The sequence below is a fragment of the Pholcus phalangioides genome, unplaced genomic scaffold (assembly GCF_987345545.1).
Source record: "Pholcus phalangioides strain wild (caught in Gottingen) unplaced genomic scaffold, Ppha-v1.0 ptg000008l_1, whole genome shotgun sequence".
In the NCBI taxonomy this organism is placed as follows: Eukaryota; Metazoa; Arthropoda; class Arachnida; order Araneae; family Pholcidae; genus Pholcus; species Pholcus phalangioides.
Genome location: NW_028301601.1, coordinates 1,042,008 through 1,061,352, shown reverse-complemented (window position 1 = coordinate 1,061,352; position 19,345 = coordinate 1,042,008). Strand labels below are relative to the sequence as shown.

Below are 19,345 nucleotides of genomic sequence, written 5' to 3'. Positions count from 1 at the left end.
CATCTCACCTTATTTTATGTCAAGTATTTTTCTACTGTAATATGAGATATTTCTATGTGTAATGTGTTCACAAAGTAATCTTTTATATGTCTTTTTTACTGCAGGTGCTGTTCGTTATATTGGACCAGTAGATTTCGCTGATGGTGTATGGCTAGGCATAGAACTGAGGTCTCCGAAAGGGAGGAATGATGGAACCGTCCAAGGCAAAAAGTACTTCACCTGCAGACCAAACTATGGACTGTTGGTAAGGCCCAATAGGGTCACTGTCCGAGGTATCAACGGAGCAAAACTTTTGGGAGCTGGTATAGTGTGAAAACCCTCTTTCATTTATTGTTTAAGAGGGTATTGGTCGTCCATATGTTAGAACAATGCATTTTTACAATTTTTGAAAGTGATACGTATGTATATATACCATAATGTACATAGTCGTAACTTCCAGTCTTTCATCATTTTTTCGTCACTTTTTATTTAGTCATTTTTTTTTAGGTATCAACGTTTTCCAATTATGAAAATTGTGCAATAATTTATCCATTTTAATCCATTCTTTTGCACAAAAACCTTCCATTTTAACAATTGATTGTGACAATTTTGTTTTAAAAAACAAAAAGTATGTGTTTATAAAATTATTCATATTTTTTTTTAAATCTTGAATGTCTTTTACTCGTAATGCTATTGAGTTCAATGATCCAAAAAAGATGCAATATAATTGTTTTTACAATTAGCAATCAAAATTGTATTTTGTCAAATGTGGAGCGAGACAATCTTTCATGTTTCTATTCTGAAGAATTGTAATATAGTATAGCTCGATGTTCTCTGAAAGAAAGTAATGAAGACACTATATAGAAACCATTTTTCTGAATAATGTAAATATTGTGATTCATATTTTTGACATTCCACTCTATATTCCCGACAGTTTGTCACAAGAATGAACTTGTGTCATCATCTTTTTCACAATGTCGTGTTATTCGTTGTCATTGAAGTTAAGCTATCTTGATTAACAGATCTTTACCCTCTTGCAGTTTTTGCGATTTCTGTGTAGAAGGGAATAAAATATTTCCGCGAACTAGTAACACAAATTTGTATGTCACATAACTGGTATTACAAGGTTATTGTTCCTAATTTTTTTTTAACTGTAGAGTAGTTGAACTGTGTGGATAGCAACTCTTTGAATAGCCATCATTTGTGATGGAATGTTTGTCAGAAAAAGAGTTGTTTGTCAGATTCTTGGGTGTTTCTCTGATTCTTGCGATTGTCAAGAGATCATTGATTGATTGTGCAATAGTATACAGGCTGTTTCAGATTGTTTGTCAACAGGACTATCTTTGCAAATGACTGATTGTACACTTTCAATTACAAAAATTTTATAAGTGACATGCATTGTCTTCAAATGTCATAATTTTTTTGATGGGTTGTGTACATGAAAATTAACTTTTATGTACTGACAGACATGATCACTGACCGTCCAGGAGACCATCTTGGGATGTTTTGCGCTCTTTCCCAAAGGGATGGACGGTCTCTGAGAAACTTTTTGTGCACAGTGTCAGTGTGCCAAAACTTCTAATTAATGAAATGTAGAACCTGCTCTGAAAAGTTATTTGTAGAAAATTCAGTATTGTTAAGTACAGTATTAACTAAGATATTCGACTTTGAAGTTTTCAGTATTTATTGCCAATGATTGAGGGTGTGAAAAATGTGTCATTCTGACTAGAAAAATGTAATTATTTCCCATTTTAATGATTTTAATATTCAAGCTTGTCCTGTTCAGTCAAGTTGTTTCACGACGTAACCACCTTTTCATTTTTGTTTCTCATGTGAAACACAAGTTTCTTGAACATGAGAACATTCTCCAGTGGTTTAAAGTTGGAACCACAGATGTTTTTCCACATCTTCTGAGAGAGACATTTACGACATGTTTTTTTTAAATTGCTTAGTCTTCAAAACTTTCAATAATAATTTTTTTATAATTCAAAATTCTCTGTGAAATCTCACTACAACAATACACAATATAACGATAGATCTCCCTCTACAACGATATGTGCTTTCAAGTCCTGTTCGGAAATGCCTATAATCTAACGGTCAACTACTGCCTCTCAATATAATGATAATCTTTTTACAATGATGTTTTTTCTTTTCGGTCTGCAGATTATTGTTATATCAAGATTTTACTAATTTTTTTCCAAGAGAGATGAGAACCATTTTATCTTTTAAAGTATAAAATAAAATACTGTAATCCAAACAAAACAATCAATTGTTGAGATTATTCCATTTGTGCACAGTCCCTAAAAACCAACCCCACTGGTTGTCGGCTGAAGTTTGTTTTCTGTGGCTTCTAACTTGAGGTGCGAATGCAAGCAGATCTCCCCATTAAAAAAAAGGGTCTTGCTGCAGAGAGTAACAGGCCTACAAAGATACAATTATTCAATCATTACACTTCACTCATAGTTAATTGATGGCATCACACTATAACAAGCATTACACAGAAGTGAACCATATTTGGTTTATGACACGCATATTCCAATATTCCAACATGTATCAATTTGTTAGATGTTCTGGGGAGGAATAAAGACGAGGAGCATGTGGGGTTTAGTAATCTCTAAAAACCAATATTTTCAAGCTAATGAAATCCTGCCAAAATAAAGTTTTTTTCTTCATCTCAATAAATATTTCATTGAAAAATATGAAATTTTTTGCTAATTACTTTGCAGAGCAGGTTTTGCACTTCACTAATTGGAAGTTATAGCATACAGGAACTATATATAAAAAAAAGGTTAGTTCCTTTATTTTTTTTATGTACATTGACTCCTCGAATAAATTAAAACATTTTAAGAAACCGCATGCCATGTAAAAGCTTTTAGTAATTGGAAGTGTGTTTCTCCACTATCAACGGTTGCAGCAATAGTCAGTCCTACGGATAAACAATTTGAATCACCCTGTATATTGTACTAACTATTATACCCGGCGCTGCCCGGATTTTCTTCAGTTTCTGGGAGGATTGAAACAGTGACAAACTGTTATAAACTATACACATAATACAGGTTGCAATAAAGAAGTGACAAACCATTCGAAAGGCATATGCATGTCTGAAATGCATTGCTAGGAAACCATGGCAACCAAAGTAAACATTCTGAAAGTGATTGTTGGATCTCAGAAGCCATTGTTGCCTGACAGTTTTTGCCCATTTCGAGCATTTGCCCAGCTCTGACGAACTTATATTTTTAAAGTAGCCTATCGTTCAATCTGGGTCTTGTTTGGTATATGTGCAAAATTTGGCATCAATCTGTCTAAAATTGTAGATTTGGATAGAGAACACACACATGGAAAATCAATTTTATATTATTATATGTATCACTGACTGAAGATTGTTTAGGGCTTCTTGAAATGATGGAGGATTATTGAAGAGTTATTTTGAATGTTCTCTGGGGTGTTGTTTTGTTTTTTGATGTTATGCGAATGTTTGCTCGAGTTATTCATTATGTTCATGTTAAGATGTCTCAGGTTCATGTTTCAAAATTTTGATTTAATCAGCATTTTAAGTGCCCAAGTATGTGTTAATTTATCTCAGTCATTTCAACCTCTAAAAATTAGTAAAGTAGGCGTGACTTAATTGAATCATACATAATTTCATCATTTGAGTATTGTTATCATTATTGCAAGGTATGAAACGAGCATATTTTAGCATGGGGAAAAAATGTGTTGTCAGGATCTCAATTTATTTTGTCAATTTTTTTTCCATCAAAATTTATTTTTTGCACATTTTGAAGCTAAGGCAGAGCCAGACGTATTTCCCCCTCCATAGTTATTCTTTTCAACTTTCAAGATCTTCGTAGGAGGTCAGAAGTTGTCTCCCCCCCCCCCCCCCCCCAGCCACCCTTGTTGACAAAAAAACTACTTAGTTCACAATGTCATAATTTTGCCAAAATAGCCGCTATAATCCATGTATGTGTAGCACTTCTTCTGCAGTTTTTTTTTCTATGGTGAAGGCATGTGTAAGGTAAAAAAGTCCCTTTCTTCAGTTCTTGGTCAGTTTCACATCCACAGTTTCTCGGGCAAGAGTATTTCATTAGGGATATAAGGAACGTACCGTGCAATAAAAAAATTATTGTATTTTGTAAAACACATTAAACAGTTTCATTTAAACTCCTGATAATGGCTGAATAATTATATTAAATGCAGCATTTTAACTTTAAATTCTATTAACAGGATATTCTGTTCTACTTTAGCAGCTTGTTGGGGAAGGGTAAGAGACAGTGATATTGGTTTTGTGGAAGACAAGGAGTCTGAAAAAGTATGAGTATTATCACAAAGACATAAAGGTAAATTTTTGAAAACCTGATTCAAAGCGTACTGCTCATTTTCAATTCAGTTGGCCTCATTGTGACAGACCCTATAGATCAGTGTTTCTCAACTGCCGGGCAGCTGCCCATTACTGGGCCTTGGCATGAGTCGAACCAGGCCATGAGTTCAGTTCATTTTCATTTCACCATCAGTTCGTTTTTCACATTTATTTCCTATTAGTTGTGCTTATGACTGGGCCTTCCATTAAAAAAAAAGAATTCAACATCACCACAGGCTTCCAAAGGTTGAGAACCACTGCTATTGATCCACTATGGAGTGGCCCATGAGAAAGTCTAGCCTATGGGCCCACTAAAGATCTCAGTCCAGGGGCCCCTGCTGCTGGATGTTGGGGCCATGGGGCTCGCAACGTATGCATGGATAAAAAAACAAAATTGTCTCCGCAAAAACAGGACATCAACAACAGGTTGAAGTATAAAAACTAAGTACTGGATGACTCCCTCATCAAATTGAAACTGCTACAGCCTGTGGAAAATTACAAAATATTTAAATATACAGACCTGCAAGAAAAATAAAAAAACTGCAACACAACTGTAAGTTATAACGCAAAACAAATTATGAGTTGGTAGGATATTCAGCCCAGGAAAATCGTGGCATGAATTGGCTCAGGAACTAAATTGTAGAATTTTGAAGGAAAAAAAATGTAATTAGAAAAAATGAGTTGATTTCTCAGTATCTGTCGTTCCCTGGACAGATCATATGGATCTCTTGGGAATACGTGAGATAGGACTAAAAATAAAATAAGTTCTCACAAGCTTTTATAATGACCATGGCCCCCACATCGTGCAGCTATGCCCCCCTAGGCTGGGATCTTTGGTGGACCCTCAGACCAACTTTTCAAAGGCCCCTTATATAGTAAACTTGTAACGTGGAAAAAAAAGTAGTAAAAATTGTTTGGAGCCCTGTCATCCCAACTCTTGAGGAGACTGTCATGATAACGACAGAATGCCCATCACGTTTTTTTGACACATATATACCTCTTTCTATTCTAATAAGTGGTATCAACTGTTTTTATTTCAACGAAATTTGGAAAACAGTGAAAAAATTTTTATTTCTGTAAATGTTTGTCATAAAACAATTTTCCTATCTGACATTTGAGGAAAAAAACTCATGTGTTTCTTAACGTAATGAAGGGGCCGGTATAATTACGATCAATAGAGGCAAAGGGGATGCAGAGTGATATCAAAAATTGGTACAGCTAATTGTTTACATGAGGGCCGAAGATATGATGAATGAACTTTAACAGTGGTCAGGGTCAGCTGAAGTTGGCTCCCTGTGATTTTCAAGGTGCAAATCTATTTTAAAAAAGTTATCACACGAAAAGCAATCATGTCTCCAATGTTTGAAATTGACACATAATGCAACAAATAAAATGGCCTGCCAAGTAGTTTGCTTCTGAATTCAGAAGACAGGTGGCAGCACTTCTTAAACGCATTACAGGCTCTCCTCTTAAACAAATTCCACGTTAAGCGCAGAACACATACACGTTACATTCCAATATGCTCAGATTCATAAGTTCCTCAGAGGAATACTTACGAGATGCATTTGTGATTAACTAACAGCGGTAGCCTGCAGGCTAAATGCGAGATGGCTTTGTCTTTAGGCCACAGATCAGTGTTCTTACCATGTGATACGAATTAACGCTTTTTAGGGAAAACTTTTGTGCAGGGCTGTCTGCTCTCATGGGCTCATCCTGGAGTGTGTATGTCCAACTTGTAGGAGGCCCCCCTTTGTATTTTGCTCATCTCTGTGGACCCTCTATGCTTTTAACATTGCCCTGTTTTTAGGGGCTGGATAGAATCTGTTTTGCAAGACACATTCGGACCATGAGCTGGAGGTAATGCACATACTTCTGTTATAAGGGTTCTTGGTTAAACTGGGGATGAGTTTTCCTCCCTCAAAATCTGACCTGCTTATAAGCTGACTCCCCCAACATAGAGATAAGTTTTTGATCGAAATTACTTGGCTTATTCATGAGCATAAACACTTTTTTTAATGTATCTCCGCAATATAGCTAAAAATTTATTTTAATCAATTACGAATGTAATACAGGAATGTCTTTGGTTGTGCTGCATTTTGTTTATTAATGGTTTATTTAACAATTATGACATTCAATGGGGGGGAGGGGAAAGGTGAGACTACCTGTTGTTCATACTGTGTTATTTTAGATATTTTTAACCTACCATTAATTTTTTTATGAATGAAATCAACGAAGCGATCATCAGTGTGTGTGTCTTTGTATAGAGAACTATGCCACTTAACGTTAGAATTCATGCTGCAGTTTTGTCTTGAAGCATATTAGCATTTGTACAACCGTGAGTAAATTTCATCAATCCTTAGTGAATGCAGTGGGACCTCTCAATAACGGACGCACTTGGGACTGAAATTTCAACTGCTAAGGAGGAATGTCTGTTAGCCTAACAGAGAGTGAAATACATTAAAGCCTGTTCACACTATTAAAAAAAAGTAGTTATAGGAGGTTCCACTGTAGCACACTGGAATATATATATATATTTATTTACTCTTTTGTCTCAGAATGGTTTTTCTAATGCATTAGTAGCCGCCACATTTGTTTTTCCCGTTGAGTCAGTATTTTGCGAGTATCCACATTATCGCCTTACTTACATAATATGTAGACATCCACCATCTTGTACATATGTGTGTGTGTGTGTGGATGACACAACGTCATTGATATTATGTAGTACTTATCATTACACCTAAATCAAGTGAAAGGAATTCAAATCTATATATTATTATTATTGTTGTTGTTGAACTTTTAATGATATGACCAAAACATTCCTCAACATATATATATTTTTTGAAAAGTTTTCAATAGTGATGAAAGGATTAAGATTCACTGGTTTTTTCTTTTCGACGTTCACAGTGATTTACCCATCCATTTTACTCCTAAGATGATTTATTGCACAAATCAAAGAATTTTCATTTCATCGAAAGAGAACAAAATTCCTGTTATTTTATTGCTCATTCGTTTTACGTCTATATAATTTTTATTTTGATTGTGATCATTTTTTAATGCTTTTTACTCTCGTGACATTCCATCATCAGCTTTAATGCATTTTCCCACGCTGGTTTTTCATTTTTATTTCAGGGACACTGTAGATAGATTTGTTGAATGATTATTATACAATTATATATATATTGGTTTTTGTTTTGTACATTATAGCGAAATAAAAATTCTGTTGGTCGAAAAGAGGTTATGCAATCTATATTTTGAGAGGTGTTATTCTTAATATCATCTACTATTAATTCCGCTGTGTATCATAGCATTGATGTATCATAGTAATAGGTCAGAGTTTCAAAACTTTTCTGCCTCACTGCTGATATAGTCTTTTTCAGAAAAGAAAATTGTTTCTTTCGTTTTTTGTACCAACCTATGGGATCCCATGGTAAATCAGAAAATTGTATTCCCCCCCCCCCACTAATCTGTTACATTGCATTCCGCAAGGTGTGATATAACCTACTTTTTGGGAAACACTGCTATATATACAGGGTGTCCTGTAAGTGCTGTCACAGCCTTTATCTCATCAACCATCCATCTTAGAGGTATGATTCCAAATCAAAAAATGCTCAACAGGCATTCAAAAATTACCCAGTACTAGTTTTGAGAGTGAAAATACAGCGTGTATCAAAATAATGAAATTTTTACTCAGTCCCTTTTTTTGTCCTTCAATTGAAAAGTTGTTGCCTTGTCTCTCCTGATTCCAACAAAAAAAATCCATGTTTCCAAGCGCAATATATACAGAGATATTTAAATTCGAAAGAAATTTGGGAAAGAGCAGCGTTAAAGGCGGAAAAAACGTTTCACCCGCATTTAACACTGTCCTTTCCGAAATTTCCTTTGTTTTTGAATGCGAATATCTCGGTGAATATTGCATACTTAGAAAATATGGACATTTTTTTGTTGGCATCATAAGAAACGGCAACTTTTTAATTGGAAGTTATTAAATTAAAAAAATTACTGGGGGACTGTATAAAAATAAAACTTTTTTATTTTGTTACACACCGTATTTTCACTCTCAAAACTGGTGCGGGTAATTTTTGAATGCCTTTTGAGCATTTTTTAAATTGAAATTGTATCTTTAAGATAGATGGTTTATGAAATAAGGGTCGTGGTAACACTTGCAGGACACCCTATATAATCCTTATGAACTTCTGAAACAATGTTTGACAGGCTTCACAGAATGCTTAGACCAAAAGTGAGCTTCACAAACAAATATCCAGATCAACAGTGAGCTTCATAAATAATGCAGATCAACAATGAATTTCGAAAACAATGCATATTTGAATATGGGCTTCACAAAGCAATGATGGGATTCTTGAACAATACCCAAACCAAAGATAGGCTTCTCAAACAAAGCTCATATCAACAATGAGCAATGCAAACAATACCTAGAACAAATATTGACTTCTCGAAGAATTGTATGAACTTGATCAGTACCTGAACCAAAGGTGAACTTTACAACAATGCTCAAACCAACTATAAGCTTCAGAAACAAAAAAGATCCCGAGGGACTTTACCATTTCGATTCCAAAAAGACTGGGAACCACTTGATCTGGCAAGAACCTTGTAGGGGTGGTGCTGACAGGGCTACAGCCATGGCCTCCATAAGCCACCTGATGGCTGGTTGAAGCACCTGATTTAAAAGTTTGAGGATTAAATCTCATCTTTGGTATATGAACATTTTTAACCAGATGCTCTAAGCTGGCTCAAAGCCAGAGGGCTGCATCTTCCATATTTCTTGTATTAGAATCTTGAAATTGATGACAATATTATTATGGGAGCTAACCATCCAGTCTTTCAGATGTGCAAAATAGCATCGCGAAAATTTATTCGAAATTTATGCCCTTTAATTCAGTAGAGAAATGTGCTTGATGTGCATGTACGGTTAAGTAGTAGTAGTAGAATTTATGCCTTGAACATGAGTCAGCCTCAAATGCATACTCAAAGGTCTTGGGGAGGAATAACCAGGTAGGCCCACGAATTTAGACTGTCCTGCTCCAAGGTACACGTCATGATCCCACATCTTGGAGCAGGGCCCTCTATAGTGAATTTATATCATGAAAAAATTTAAAATTACTATATTATAATTTTATTGTCCTGTGGCCCTGACACAGGTTCGTGACCAGGGCCGCAACTAGATACTTTGTCACCCGAAGCAAACCGGCATTTCGGTGCCCCTTGTGATGTAGAAGAAGCAGTTAAAAGATGAATTCGGCGCTTCTTTTCGTTCAGCACCAGATACGCCTGCACCCCCCCCCCTAGTTGCGGCCCTGCTCGTGACTAATAATAGGTTGCGAAAGGGAACAGACAGGGCCAGAACTAGATGCTTGATCAGCTGAGGCGAGCACGCATTTTGGCACACCCTTGTAATGTTGAAGGAGAGGTTAATGGGTGAAATTTGCACCTCCTGTGGTCCAGAGTGCCAGACCCACCTGCTCTCCCATCCAAGGGCCGTAACTAGGGGAAAGAAGGCGGGTCTTGTCCTCCTTACCAGAGAGGACGCAAACTTCCCCCTTTAACCTCTCCCCAGGGCCGCTACTAGAATCTTGGTCAGCCGGGGCAAGCACGCATTTTAGTGTCCTCTTATAATGCTGAATGAGGGTTTAAAAAGTGAAATTTGCTCGCCCTCTAGTCCAGCGCACCATACCCGCCTCACCCCCCTAGTGGCGGCCCCTGCCTCACCCTCAATATTACGAAGGGAAGGAACCTAAATGCGTGCTTTCCCCTGCTGACCAAGGATCTTGTTGTGGCCTTGATGATTGAATGCAACACATGAGAAATTGACCGGAAGTCAGAAGATTGATTTCCTACCCGAACAGAAAATGCATAGGGTATTCAGAACTGAAATATCAATGTCAGCACATAGATGGCGCCATTCGCTTCTCAGAGAGCGAGAGACTAGGGGGGTGGGGAAAAAGCATTATTTCAGCTCAATGCCATCGTCAATCGTGTTGCTTTGATGCGCCGGCGGGTGGTTCGCTCAATTAAATCGCCGCTGTGTTGTGTCTCTGCGTGTGTTGTGCGGTTTCGCTGAGACTGAACGGGCGGTTCTCCATTACTCAATTCGGAAAATAACAGATATCTCAAAGCGGTTCATTTCATATTATTTAACCACAAAGATGTGCGGACAAAACTCCGGCCATTTCGGCAACGTTCACGTGTTTCTCGTCATCGGCACTGCAATTTCTCTAGCGGCATAAAAAGCCTCTTCTGACTACGATGAGTCCTCGGCGGTGGCGTGTTTTCGCCAACAACGGCAGGAAAAGGACCAACGCTTTGGCCGCCTCCGATTTCGGGAAATACATCTAAATAATAATATTAAATAACATAACAAATATATTTTCTTTGCGATTACACTCGTTTCATCAATAGTTGATATGCGATGGTTAATCGCGGAGCTTTCGGATGCCCGGGAGGATCGTCGATTAGTTGTTGTGCGGCCGCCGCTATTTTGTTTGTGTTTTTCGCGGAATTCGCCGGAGCCGAAATTTATGGCGGTGAGTTTGTTATTATTATTATTATTATGATTGAAATTTGGCTTCGAATTTTGTGGAGTACGATAATGTTATCGTAAAATGGCCTAAAATATCTGTGTTGTATTAAAAACCGCTTGATTCTAGGTGGTGGTGAGAGAAAGCCATGATATTGAAAATATGACAAGAATTGCGATTTTGTATGTCGATGAAACATTAAAATGAGCGCGATTTCTGAATTTGTTACTCGATTGAAAATCAATGAACTGAATCCAATGATAACTTCTAGATCAATGCTCAAAGCAAGCAATGCTCAGAGTTACAGATATTGCTCTTTGAGAAGCCCTTTATCGAGTGATCAGAGCAACAAAAGTTTCTCAAGTAATGCTCTAATAATCAATGATGGGCTCTAACAGTGCTTGAATAGACAACGAGCCCTGGCAATGCTGCAATCAACTAGGGGTTCTGCACAATGTGCTCTGACAATGTTCAGATAAACAGTAGACTCCGACAATGCCTGAATAGGTAATGGGCCATGACAATGCTTAAATATGTAATGGGTTCTGGCAATGCTCAAATCAACAGTAAGCTCAGACAATGCTCAAATAAACAATATCTCTCACAATGTTTAAATACGCAATAAGCTCTGACCAAGTTCTAGTCAACAATAGGCTCTGACAATGCTAAAATCAACAGTAGGCTCGGACAATGCTTGAATAGACAACAAGCTCTGACAATGTTCCAATCGACAATGGGCTCTGACAATTCTTAAATAAGTAATGTGTTTTCACAAAGTCAACAGTAGGCTCTGACAATGCTCAGATCAACAATGGGCTCCAAAAATGCTTAAATGGATAACAATCTTTGGCATTGCTCAGATCAACAATGGGCTCTGACAATGCTTAAATAGATAACAAGCTTTTACTATGCTTAAATCAGGGCTCGATCCAGTTGCCATGACGACTAGAAAATCTGTATCAATACCTAGAATTTTCTGTATGTGCTTGTTAAATTAGAGTAAGGATGACATAAATTTTTTTTGTTTTAATGACAGTATGCTTTTAACATGAAAAGAAAATACATTAAATTCTAGAAAGTTATACACAACAAAACTACATAATATATGACTTTTTCTTGAGCAAAAGCCATGCTTGGCTATTAAGAACTTTTGCTGGCGCCTACGTTTTTTCCAATTTGTCAAGCCCTGGCTTTGCCGATGAACATTTATTTAAATAAACGGCTTCTCAAACAATGCTCATTTCAAAAGAGTGCTTCCCAAACAATTATCTTTTTTACAGAACTAGAAATACTGTATGAACTCTTTTACAGAACTATATGCTGCATTAATAATTGAAACAAAAAAATCATTTACTTATCCACGTTCACTGACCCTCTCTGAAGTTCTCCACAAGGACCCCTGGTTAAGAATCACTACTCTAAAATATGGGTTTTGAAAATTTTGCTGTAGTAGCTTTCTGGAACTTCTAAAGTTCATATATGTCTCTCAATAGCGTTGCATAGGAAAAACTTGTCGCTGAGTATGTTTGGAATAGTTTCTCGTGCCTTACCATATGAACTTTCACAGCTTCTCAAGGAGGTGCTCCTCAGTTTGAAAATCCCTGCTCTCTACATTCTACAACAATGAGCTTAACAAAACAATACTGTAGGTAACAATGGTTTCAAAAATGCTTCAGTTTATATAGTGGTTCTTAAACTATACTCATGCAAAAATACAACGATGTATAATACATGCTAGAGATGTGGGGTGAGAATATTCTCCTGTGTGTAAAAATTGAAGATATTCATTTTTCTTTTAAATAATTAAAATTTTTTATTAATTTTGTTTATATTATGAAATATAATTTAATTTCATTGCCAGAAACATTTAAAACAGAACACTTTGGTATAATCACCTCATAATAAAAACTTTTAGTTTGAGAATATTCTCAGAATTTCTGAGAATGTTCTCGGTCATGGTGGAAAGTTCCCAAAGTTTTTGTCATTAAGATTTTGAAAACCTTTAAAGATAAGAAAAATTTCTTTTTAAAATCAGATAAATTTTCAGAAATAAGTTCAAAGCAAAAAATAAAACCAAAGTTGATTGACAAAGGAAGCTATTCAAAAACAAAAATTCACCTTCATTTTAAGAAGATACAGAACTGTTGTTTTCTTCTATGTACATACACTCAAATTTCGTATTTCTTTGCCAGTTGTGCAATTCAGCCAAGTCTTCTTGACAGGTTTTACGTTACTAGAGAATATTCTTATCGAAGAATAATAAGAACTATTCTCAAGTTATATTTATAATAGTCCTTCCGGAGAATGTTCTCGACTATTAATCTTGATGAGAATATTCATCAGAATATAAGTAATTTGTAGATATTTTATTTATTGTAATACACATTATTAGAAATATTCTTGAAAATATTTTCTGGAAGTATTATTATAAACAACTGGAGAATATTCTGATCAAGAATAATGAAAATATTCCCAATTTATTTATAATTAGCTATAATACCCGGCGCTGCCCGAATTTCCTTTAATGAGGCTTTTTGGATCACGTGATATCACCCTCTTTCTTTGAGGGATATGCAAACTGTCTCTGAGTTAACCAATAAGCCGACTTCCTGCGCGACTCATGAAATAAACAAATCTAGATTTAAAGAAACGTAGAAATAAATATATATCATAGGCGGAGATTGACTTGGAAGTCTGGGGGGGGGGGCACGGTCATTATTGCTGGGGGGCACAATGATGATGTCAATTCATATAAACATTAGAGCAGTCGAATCCACCTTTGACACTGTGGGGGGGGGGGGCGTATCTCCGACCATGATTTATATATATATATATTTTTTCCCCTTTTTTAAGGAGCGCTAAGTATTTCGATTCCCCGCAACTTCAAGATCCAGCATGTTAAAATGCTTAATTAAAGCTGTGGAATTCTTTCGATGTACTTTTTACGGGCCCATAATTAATTTTAAAATATCCTAAACTATATGAATTTATGCAGTTGAATAAATCAAAAGACAATACGGAGCCATTAATTTTCATGCTTGAGAAGATGTGGATAAATAGGTGAAATCAATGTTATTGCATGGATATCCAACTCAAAAGTAGGTCCGGGGCTAATTACTTCATATTTAATTTTCTGGACTTCGCGTGTATTCGCGAGAATTCAATACAATTTCTAAAATTATTGGTGACAGAAAACCCCACTAAAAATTTCCGCATTTTTACAGTAAAATCGGCAATTTTAACACTTTCTATGGGATCATCCTTTGCCTTATCCTCAAAGTGGTGCTGATGATGATTATGACGTCTATTCAAAAAGCCTCATTACTGAGTGTATTGAAAATGTGGCAAAACATTATAAAGGCATAAAGTAAACTATTATACATATACTGGTACCGTTAAAGATGTGACAAAACATTGTAAAGGCATATTATATCGCGTGTATATGCATCTAGCTTCGAGCTTATATTATTGGAGGGAGCATGACGTCAGCGGTCTCTGCCTTGGCAATGCTGAGAACGTCCCCCCCCCCCCCCCCCAATCTCCGTCGGAAGATCACGTGACTCGTTGCAAACAAACACGATCCCCATAGAGATCAATGTTAAAACTGCCGATTTTAGCGTAGAAATGCGGAAATTTAGTGGGGTTTTCCGCCACATCAATAATTTTGACGAATTGAATTTTTAATTTTCGAAGTATTGAGTTCGCTTAGAAATACGAAGCCTAGAACATTAAATATAAAATAATGAGTCAGACTTACTTTTGAGGTGGATATTTATGCAATAACATTAATTTCAGCTTTTTATATCTTCTCAAGCACGAAAATGAGAATTAATGTCTCTGTATTGTCTTATATTATCCAATCGCATCAATCCATATAGTTTAGGATGCTTTGAAATTAATTATGGGTGCATATAAATTACATTGAAGAAATTCCGCAACTTTAATCAAGTATTCTTTGAAGCAAAAACAGGCAGATCGATTCATTTCTATGTTTCTTTAATTTATATTTGTTCCTTTCATGAGTCGCATGTGGCATTCCTTTCATGAGAGTAATTAAAGATAATTCCAGAATTAATGAAAGAGGTACTTTCAGCATTGGCGAAATTAATAATTTCAAAATTAATGAAAGTGATAATTCCGGAATTAATGAAAGATAATTCTAGCATTAATGAAAGATAATTCTAGCATTAATGAAAGATAATTCTAGCATTAATGAAAGATAATTCTAGCATTAATGAAAGATGATTCCAGAATAAATGAAAGAAAAATTCTAGTTTTAATGAAAGAAATAATTCGAGAATTAAGAAAAAGGGATAATTCCAAAACTAATGAAAGAAAAATTCTAGAATTCATTAAAGAGAGTTTTCCAAATTAATGAAATAAAAAATTATAGAATTAATGGAAGAGGTAATTCCAAAATCGATGAAAGAGGTAATTTCTGCATTAATGAAGTGATAATTTCAGCATTAATGAAGCGATAATTCCAAAATAATTGAGAGCGATAATTCCGATCCAGCATTAATGAAAGATAATTCCAAAATAATTGAAAGCGGTAATTCCGATCCAGCATTAATGAAAGATAATTCCAAAATAATTGAAAGCGATAATTCCAAAATAATTGAAAGCGATAATTCCGATCCAGCATTAATGAAAGATAATTTCAGATTGATGAAAGTGATAATTCCAAAATTAATGAAAGAAAAAATTCTAGAATTAATGAAAGAAAAAATTCTAGTATTAATGAAAGAAATAATTCCAGCATTAATGAAAGAAATAATTTCAGCATTAATGAAAGAAATAATTTCAGCATTAATGAAAGAAATAATTTCAGCATTAATGAAAGAAATAATAATAAAGGAAATAATTCCAGAATTAATGAGGAAAATTCAAGAATTGATGAAAGAAATTTTTCAGCATTAACGAAAAAATTATTCCAGCATTAATGAAATAAATAATTTAATCATTTTTCATGTTTAGATGAGTTCACAATCCTTTTTTTTTAATCTTTAAAACCCATTATTTAGAGACCGAACTGTACATTTCTATGGGCAAACGAACTTTGTTTTCACCGAGTCACGTGGTTTCCTTGCATTTGATGTAGACGCCGTCGCGGCGGCTGGATGCTCCCTCCGGTAATATAAGCTCCATGACGGTAACCAAAGTAAACGTTTGGAAAGTGATTGTTCAGGCCCAAAAACCATTGTTTCCCGACAGTTTTTTGCCCATTTGGGGCATTTGCCTTGCTTTGACGAAATTTGAAAGTAGCCTATCGTTCAAGTCGGGTTCCATTTGGTATATATGCAAAATTTGGTGACAATCGATCTAAAATTGTAGATTCGTATAGAGAACACACACACAAACATCAATTTTATAGATAGTAGTCCTTCTAGAGAATATTCTACTACTAAAGATTATGCTCGTGAATTTTACATCTCTATGAATATACTCATGCAAAATCACTAACATAACAGCGATTCACCTCAAAAGTCAGGGCTGGACAAATTACAAACATTTTTACCCAAACATAAAAGTCCAGAATAATGCTTATTTTGACTCTTTCAGGGCATAATCAACCTTTTGCATTTTGGCAGATATGCTGCTATAAATTCCAATCATTTTATGCTGCTCTCAACTTGCAATTAAGTAATTACACACAAAAAAAAATTTAGGTGCCCATACCAATTTTTTGGTCACCATGGCAACCTGGCGCATAGGATTTGTCCAGCCCTGCCTTAAGCAATCATATTTTTCACGACGATACATATTAAAAACTCTTTGAAAATTTTCAAACAAATGTATGTTAATATCCATAAAGCAGGATTTATGCCCCGATCCGTGTCCGGAAGCGCTGCTCACTGTTAATTCGAGGAATTTTTGAGTAGCCCACTGTTGCTTTGAATGCTCAGTAACAGAAGTGTATTCACAGGGTAGACTTAAGCGGGTTGTAGTCCAGGTTGGCAAATTTAAGGAATGAGTGGTCAAGAAAAATTGAAGTAGAGTATTAGAGGGGGCGGCAGGCAGCATTACCATAAATATACCTTTACCTAGAGAGCGAGAGATCAAGTCAATGGCGATCTAAAGAGTGACCTACAGAGTGTGCAAGCATGCGAGTGACCGAAAGATGGATCTAGAGTGTGAGGAATCAAGTCGGTGGTTGACCAAAAGAGTGATTTACAGAGTGTTAGCATAGGAATGACCAACAGAGTGATTTACAGAGTGTTAGCAGAGGAGTGACCAACAGAGTGATTTACAGAGTGTTAGCATAGGAATGACCAACAGAGTGATTTACAGAGTGTTAGCATAGGAATGACCAACAGAGTGATTTACAGAGTGTTAGCATAGGAATGACCAACAGAGTGTGTGTGAGCATGGGAGTGACCAACAGAGTGTGTGTAAGCATGGGAGTGGCAAAAAGACGGGCCCAGAGTGTAAGCATGGGAGTGGCAAAAAGACGGGCCCAGAGTGTAAGCATGACAATGGCCAAAAGAGTGATCTAGAGAACTAGTGTAAGCATGTGAGTGATCAAAAGAGTGACCTAGAAAGTGTAAGCATGTGAATGACCAAAAGAATGTGCAAGCATGTAAGTGACCAAAACAGTGACTTAGAGAGAGTGTAGGCATATGAGTGACGAACAGAGTGTCTAAGCATGACAGTGACCAAAATAGTTACCTAGAGGACGTAAAGGTTAGTGGCCAAAGCAGTGACTTGGAGACAGAGGCATGATTTCTGTGGGGCGGGGTATCTAGGTTGAACTATAACCCAGGATGGCAAATTTGAGAAATAAGCGGTTAAAAAATTGGAACAGAATCGATAGAGGGTGGCAAAATTTCGCAAAGGCCACAGTTTTCAAACCCCTAAATCCGACTGCGCTCAGCAACAGTGTCGTCTTAACGCAAGGGGCCCACCCGGACACCTCAAGAGAAGAGGGGGGGGGGGCCTCACAAAAATGAAATTTTCGAGAAAAAAAATTTACCAGGTTTAGTGCCTCGGAAAAATCACTGCCCGGGGGCCCATAATGCTCTTAGGACGGCCCTGGTCACAGCAATGCTCAAAACAACGATTGGCGTCTGTCTTTTGCCGGAAATCGGACAGACGTGACCAACCACCCATGCCCATCCACCACGGTAAAATTTCCAAGAGAGCAAAATATTTGTTTTCCAAAGAAGTGATTGCCACACTGAAAATGCATAGGGACAGGAAACGGAATGCGTCTTTCCACGAGAAGATGGCGTCCCTATCGAGAGACAGACTTTTAAAACAAGAGCTGCTTGTTTATGTCCGCTCATGTTTTTTTTAATACATTTCTGTGGTGGGCTTCAGTGTGTGTGTGTGTCTACTATCAGCAAACTGTTTCCACAGATCTTTTTTTTTCTTATATGATTCATAATCAGATGTGTGTTATCCTTTTCTCCACCACCCTCAGTTCTCATCGTCAATTGCGTCACTAGCGTTGATAGCTTACTAACTAGGGGAGAAGCCGGGGGCAAGTGCCCCCTTTTTTTCCACCATCATTCATTCAGTGTTTAACAACTAAAAAAAGGGTCATGGTGGCGACGAACGCTTCTTCTTATTTTTTTTTTTGGCTGGTGTGGACCGCTCTTTAATTGGTGACACTTGATTCCCCGTGCTGACTGAAATAAATAGCAACGATCTCTTCTCTGATGTCGGACATTTTCAGCTGGACCAGAAATGTGGCATTAAAAAATAATAAGGTCAAGCACAGGGGGAATGCTTTGCCACGAGGGCAGCGTGATGAAAACTCGAAATTTAGTGGTTGGTGGCTCTACCACCACCTTTTATGAGGGCGTCGCAATCTGAGCAGAGTTGGTCGTCTATGAAAGTATTTTTCAACCTGGAGCTACATGGCGTACTTGCGGTACTCTAAAGTAGTGGTTGTCAACCTTTTTGGAAGCACGCGGCCCGGTTGATTTCTTTTTTTGTGAGGGGAAGTTCCGGTCACATACACACGACTAATGGGGAATAAATGAGATTGAGTCATACACGGCCCAGTTTGACTGATGTCAGTCCCCTTGTAAATACGCCACTGGTCGCAGGCGCTCCCGAGATGGATCGTACAAATTTACTTTCGGCCAGTGATTCTTGAGCTATGGTCGCGACCCAAAATTTAGTCTTAGGGACCTCCTAGATCAGAGTTTCTTAATCGCCGGGCCGTGAGTGATGCATCATTTCAGTTTTTTCCACTTATTTCCCATTAGTCGTGACCGGGCTTTCCACTCAACAAAGGACCGGGCCACGGAATTCCAAAGATTGAGAACCACTGTCCTAGATGAGTCTTACAAATCCACGCACAGTCCTGTTGCACTTGTTGCGTCCGTGGTTTTACTAATTTTGAAAAAAAAACAACACGCCCATGGGTCGCGAAGCTTATCTTTTTTGTTGATTTTGGGTCGCGGATGGAAAAGATCGCAAGAACCTCCTGCATTATTTATTTGAATTATGTACATGTAGGGATTAACCT

The 19,345-nt window shown here is 36.8% G+C and overlaps 2 protein-coding genes across 5 annotated transcripts in view; both read left to right on the top strand.

Annotated features, from left to right (window-relative positions):
- Nucleotides 1-7,556, top strand: part of LOC149083476 (CAP-Gly domain-containing linker protein 4-like) — a 29,388-nt gene extending 21,832 nt beyond the window's left edge. For all 4 annotated transcript variants that reach the window (XM_089233996.1, XM_089233995.1, XM_089233997.1 and 1 more), the window contains exon 14: nucleotides 105-7,556. In XM_089233996.1, the coding sequence (XP_089090122.1) occupies nucleotides 105-313 (209 nt within the window). In that variant the 3' untranslated portion in view covers nucleotides 314-7,556. The remainder of the gene's footprint in view (nucleotides 1-104) is intronic.
- Nucleotides 7,557-10,321: 2,765 nt separating this feature from the next.
- Nucleotides 10,322-19,345, top strand: part of LOC149083475 (tyrosine-protein kinase transmembrane receptor Ror2-like) — a 115,176-nt gene continuing 106,152 nt past the window's right edge. Inside the window, exon 1 of the mRNA XM_089233993.1 lies at nucleotides 10,322-10,872. Coding sequence (XP_089090119.1) covers nucleotides 10,758-10,872 — 115 coding nt within the window. The 5' untranslated portion in view covers nucleotides 10,322-10,757. The remainder of the gene's footprint in view (nucleotides 10,873-19,345) is intronic.